Source organism: Oncorhynchus keta, unplaced genomic scaffold (genome assembly GCF_023373465.1).
Source record: "Oncorhynchus keta strain PuntledgeMale-10-30-2019 unplaced genomic scaffold, Oket_V2 Un_contig_15920_pilon_pilon, whole genome shotgun sequence".
NCBI lineage: Eukaryota > Metazoa > Chordata > Actinopteri > Salmoniformes > Salmonidae > Oncorhynchus > Oncorhynchus keta.
In genome coordinates, this window is record NW_026279598.1 from 1 (window position 1) to 5,913 (window position 5,913).

At 44.6% G+C, this 5,913-nt stretch overlaps 1 protein-coding gene and 1 long non-coding RNA gene across 3 annotated transcripts; both read right to left on the minus strand.

Moving 5' to 3' along the window:
• Nucleotides 1–1,756: 1,756 nt before the first annotated feature.
• LOC127919160 (2-oxoadipate dehydrogenase complex component E1-like) lies at nt 1,757–4,765 on the minus strand (the record flags this gene model as incomplete). Its single annotated transcript, XM_052502574.1, has 3 exons — nt 1,757–1,909; nt 3,612–3,771; nt 4,567–4,765. Coding segments are annotated over 3 exons (512 nt in total), but the record flags the coding sequence as incomplete, so codon positions are not given.
• On the minus strand, nt 1,917–2,791 carry LOC127919161 (uncharacterized). Of its 2 annotated transcripts, XR_008102098.1 has the most exons (4): nt 2,665–2,791; nt 2,435–2,483; nt 2,322–2,355; nt 1,917–2,261 (listed from the first exon to the last, which is right to left on the minus strand). It is a non-coding gene; the product is annotated as an uncharacterized LOC127919161 (long non-coding RNA). The 2 variants fall into 2 exon arrangements; XR_008102099.1 differs by lacking the exon at nt 2,665–2,791 and having other exon boundaries at nt 2,435–2,517.
• Nucleotides 4,766–5,913: the final 1,148 nt, after the last annotated feature.

Genomic DNA, 5,913 nt, shown 5'->3' on the forward strand with positions numbered 1-5,913 from the left:
GAAATGCTGAATACAACAGGTGTAGTAGACCTTACAGTGAAATGCTGAATACAACAGGTGTAGTAGACCTTACAGTGAAATGCTGAATACAACAGGTGTAGTAGACCTTACAGTGAAATGCAGAATACAACCGGTATAGTAGACCTTACAGTGAAATGCTGAATATAACAGGTGTAGTAGACCTTACAGTGAAATGCTGAATACAACAGGTGTAGTAGACCTTACAGTGAAATGCTGAATACAACCGGTATAGTAGACCTTACAGTGAAATGCTGAATATAACAGGTGTAGTAGACCTTACAGTGAAATGCTGAATACAACAGGTATAGTAGACCTTACAGTGAAATGCTGAATACAACAGGTGTAGTAGACCTTACAGTGAAATGCTGAATACAACAGGTGTAGTAGACCTTACAGTGAAATGCTGAATACAACAGGTATAGTAGAACTTACAGTGAAATGCTGAATACAACAGGTGTAGTAGACCTTACAGTGAAATGCTGAATACAACAGGTGTAGTAGACCTTACAGTGAAATGCTGAATACAACAGGTGTAGTAGACCTTACAGTGAAATGCTGAATACAACAGGTATAGTAGACCTTACAGTGAAATGCTGAATACAACAGGTGTAGTAGACCTTACAGTGAAATGCTGAATACAACAGGTGTAGTAGACCTCACAGTGAAATGCTGAATACAACAGGTGTAGTAGACCTTACAGTGAAATGCTGAATACAACAGGTGTAGTAGACCTTACAGTGAAATGCTGAATACAACAGGTGTAGTAGACCTTACAGTGAAATGCTGAATACAACAGGTGTAGTAGACCTTACAGTGAAATGCTGAATACAACAGGTGTAGTAGACCTTACAGTGAAATGCTGAATACAACAGGTGTAGTAGACCTTACAGTGAAATGCTGAATACAACAGGTGTAGTAGACCTTACAGTGAAATGCTGAATACAACAGGTGTAGTAGACCTTACAGTGAAATGCTGAATACAACAGGTGTAGTAGACCTTACAGTGAAATGCTGAATACAACAGGTGTAGTAGACCTTACAGTGAAATGCTGAATACAACAGGTGTAGTAGACCTTACAGTGAAATGCTGAATACAACAGGTGTAGTAGACCTTACAGTGAAATGCTGAATACAACAGGTGTAGTAGACCTTACAGTGAAATGCTGAATACAACAGGTGTAGTAGACCTTACAGTGAAATGCTGAATACAACAGGTGTAGTAGACCTTACAGTGAAATGCTGAATACAACAGGTGTAGTAGACCTTACAGTGAAATGCTGAATACAACAGGTGTAGTAGACCTTACAGTGAAATGCTGAATACAACAGGTGTAGTAGACCTTACAGTGAAATGCCGAATACAACAGGTGTAGTAGACCTTACAGTGAAATGCCGAATACAACAGGTGTAGTAGACCTTACAGTGAAATGCCGAATACAACCGGTATAGTAGATCCTTACAGTGAAATGCTGAATACAACAGGTGTAGTAGACCTCACAGTGAAATGCTGAATACAACCGGTATAGTAGACCTTACAGTGAAATGCTGAATACAACAGGTGTAGTAGACCTTACAGTGAAATGCTAGAATACAAACAACACATTGTTGTGAACCGTGTTAGTAATATCTAACATGTAATCTAACAATTCCACAACAACTACCTAATACACACAAATGTAAGTATATATATATATATATATATATATATATATATATATACCTATAATTGTTATTACCGCCACGTGCATCTTCCCCAAGTGACTGTGTAGCTGGATTCCTTCGAGGATCTCCACAGATTTGGCCCCTACGTACTGCAGCAGGGGAGCAGGCACCCCGGTGTCCCAGTGAGTGACCCTGGCCTGGGGCTCCTCCAGACCTCCCCAGCGCCCCTGCAACAACAACAACACAACTGTATTAGTCTATTTGCTACAGCAAACAATAGAAACATGTATTCTGCTCCGTTTCTCAACACCCCAGGGAGCTCTCGTCACCAGACCGGGTACAAACGGTCACATATTTTGAGCGTTTGCTTTAATCTGCCTGTGGTGTCAACATATTCTATTGGTTCCATCGTACGACGCAAACTCAATCAAGCCCAGCTAAAGTATTTGAAATTATTTCACATCACAGACCTGCAGATTAGTGGGTGGAGGGCTGTAGAGGGTCATATTACCTGGTGGGTGGAGGGCTATAGAGGGTCATATTACCTGGTGGGTGGAGGGCTATAGAGGGTCATATTACCTGGTGGGTGGAGGGCTGGTGGGTGGAGGCGGTGGTGGAGGCTGTAGAGGGTCATATTACCTGGTGGGTGGAGGGCTATAGAGGGTCATATTACCTGGTGGGTGGAGGCGCTGTAGGCAGGGTCATATTGACCTGGTGGGTGGAGGGCTATGGATGGACTTGGGTCATATTACCTGGTGGGTGGAGGGCTGGTGGGTGGAGGGCTATAGAGGGTCATATTACCTGGTGGGTGGAGGGCTATAGAGGACCATATTACCTGGTGGGTGGAGGGCTGGTGGGTGGAGGGCTATAGAGGGTCATATTACCTGGTGGGTGGAGGGCTGGTGGGTGGAGGGCTGTAGAGGGTCATATTACCTGGTGGGTGGAGGGCTGGTGGGTGGAGGGCTGTAGAGGGTCATATTACCTGGTGGGTGGAGGGCTGGTGGGTGGAGGGCTGTAGGGGGTCATATTACCTGGTGGGTGGAGGGCTGGTGGGTAGAGGGCTGTAGAGGGTCATGTTACCTGCAGGTTCATGGGTGGAGGGCTGTAGAGGGTCATGTTACCTGCAGGTTCATGGGTAGAGGGCTGTAGAGGGTCATGTTACCTGCAGGTTCATGGGTGGAGGGCTGTAGAGGGTCATGTTACCTGCAGGTTCATGGGTGGAGGGCTGTAGAGGGTCATGTTACCTGGTCGGTGGAGGGCTGTAGAGGGTCATGTTACCTGGTGGGTGGAGGGCTGTAGAGGGTCATCTCTACCTGTACATGACCATTTGATCATTTATCACTCCAGTGTTAATCTGCAAAATTGTATTATTCGCCTACCTCCTCATGCCTTTTGCACACATTGTATATAGACTGCCCATTTTTCTACTGTGTTATTGACTTGCTAATTGTTTACTCCATGTGTAACTCTGTGTTGTCTGTTCACACTGCTATGCTTTATCTTGGCCAGGTCGCAGTTGCAAATGAGAACTTGTTCTCAACTAGCCTACCTGGTTAAATAAAGGTGAAATAAAAAATAAAAAAATAAATGTTACCTGCAGGTTCATGGGTAGAGGGCTGTAGAGGGTCATGTTACCTGCGGTGAGGGCTTAGTCATGGCAGTTCATGGTAGAGGGCTGTAGAGGGTCATATTACCTGCAGGTTCATGGGTGGAGGGCTGTAGAGGGTCATGTTACCTGCAGGTTCATGGGTGAGGGTGAGGGTCATGTACCTGGTTCATGGTGGAGGCTGTAGAGGGTCATGTTACCTGCAGGTTCATGGGTAGAGGGCTGTAGAGGGTCATGTTACCTGCAGGTTCATGGGTGGAGGGCTGTAGAGGGTCATGTTACCTGCAGGTTCGTGGGTAGAGGGCTGTAGAGGGTCATGTTACCTGCAGGTTCATGGGTAGAGGGCTGTAGAAGGTCATGTTAGTCAGCTTGTCGTTCAGCATGCCGTAGTGGGCTGTCCTGATGGCAACACGCTCCTCCTCTGTCATCAGGCCCTCTGAGATCAGCTGGTCAGCGTAAGAGTCTGGGGTGCTCTTCCTGGAGCTGGGGGGGAGGTATTTGATGTCATTTGGACATTGTTCTGTAATCAAGGCTATATAAGGGCAAACAGTCGAAAGCAAATACTATATATTAGGAAGGTTAGAGTTGATGAGGTGTTGTTTGAAAAGATTAGATAAGGTGGCTTCATGGTCAGTCCATTGATATACTGTAATCAAGTATACAGGCCATTGTTATACTGTAATCAAGTATACAGGCCATTGTTATACTGTAATCAAGTATACAGGCCATTGTTATACTGTCACATACAGGCCATTGATATACGCCATTGATATACTGTAATCAAGTATACAGGCCATTGTTATACTGTAATCAAGTATACAGGCCATTGTTATACTGTAATCAAGTATACAGGCCATTGATATACTGTAATCAAGTATACAGGCCATTGTTATACTGTAATCAAGTGTTATCAAGTATACAGGCCATTGTTATACTGTAATCAAGTATACAGGCCATTGATATACCAAAAACAGGCCATTGTTATACTATACAGGCCATTGTTATACTGTAATCAAGTATACAGTTCAAGGAAATAAACATCAGCAACCATCTTGTTGCAAAGAGAATTAGAGAAGGGGATACCAAGTCAGTTGTACAACTGAATGCATTCAACTGAAATGTGTCTTCTGCATTTAACCCCTCTGAATCAGAGAGGAGTGGGGGGGGGCTGCCTTAATCTAGTTCTCAATGATTTAGGCTACCTGGTTGGGATAAATAAATGAATAAATGAATTGATTGTTAAATACCTCCGAGGGCAGTAAGAAGTCAACGACCTACCGGATGATCTTGTACATGGCAGGGTTAGTGAAGGAGGGTTCGTCCAGCTCGTTGTGTCCCCACTGTCTGTAGCAGAGCAGGTCCAGGATAACATCCTTCCTAAAGCGTCTCTGGTACTCCACCGCCAGCCTCGTGGCTCGCACCACCTCATCCGCATCATCACCGTTCACATGGATCACCGCACAGCCCACCATCTTACCTGGAGAGGGGAGAAGACACACAGAGTGAGATATTACCGATGTATTGACGTTCCCGTATATTACCGATTCTAATTCCCAAAAAGATATACTTGAAATATGTTAAAGATATCATAATTCCCAGTTTTTATATTATTTACACACACACACACATCGAAAACACTCTGAAGTTTCTTAAACTGTTTGAATGATGTCTGTGAGTATAACAGAACTCATATGGGTTGTCTATCACAGTGCCAAAGCCCCATACACTACCCACCAGTACGATCTGTATGCTCTCATTGGTTGGCCCTCGCTTTATACTCGTCGCCAAACCCACTGGCTACAGGTTATCTACAAGTCTCTGCTAGGTAAAGCCCCGCCTTATCTCAGCTCACTGGTCACCATAGCAGCATCCACTCGTAGCACGCGCTCCAGCAGGTATATATCGCTGGTCACCATAGCAGCATCCACTCGTAGCACGCGCTCCAGCAGGTATATATCGCTGGTCACCATAGCAGCATCCACTCGTAGCACGCGCTCCAGCAGGTATATATCGCTGGTCACCATAGCAGCATCCACTCGTAGCACGCGCTCCAGCAGGTATATATCACTGGTCACCATAGCAGCATCCACTCGTAGCACGCGCTCCAGCAGGTATATATCGCTGGTCACCCCCAAAGCCACTTCCTCCTTTGGTTGTCTTTCCTTCCAAAAATCTCTGAAGCTGGAGACTCACATCTCCCTCACTAGCTTTAAGCACCAGCTGTCAGAGCAGCTTACAGATCACTGTACCTGTACATACCCCATCTTTAAACAGACCATCTATCTACCTATCTCATCCAGTATTTATTTATTTATTTACCTTGCTCCTTTGCACCCCAGTATCTCTACTTGCACATTCATCTTCTGCACATCTACCATTCCAGTGTTTAATTGCTATATTGTAATTACTTCGCCACCATGGCCTATTTTTTGCCTTACCTCTCTTATCTTACCTCATTTGCACTCAATGTATATAGACTTTTTGTTTTCTTTTGTTCTACTGTATTATTGACTATGTTTTGTTTATTCCATGTGTAACTCTGTGTTGTTGTATGTGTCGAATTGCTATGCTTTATCTTGGCCAGATCGCAGTTGCAAATGAGAACTTGTTCTCAACTAGCCTACC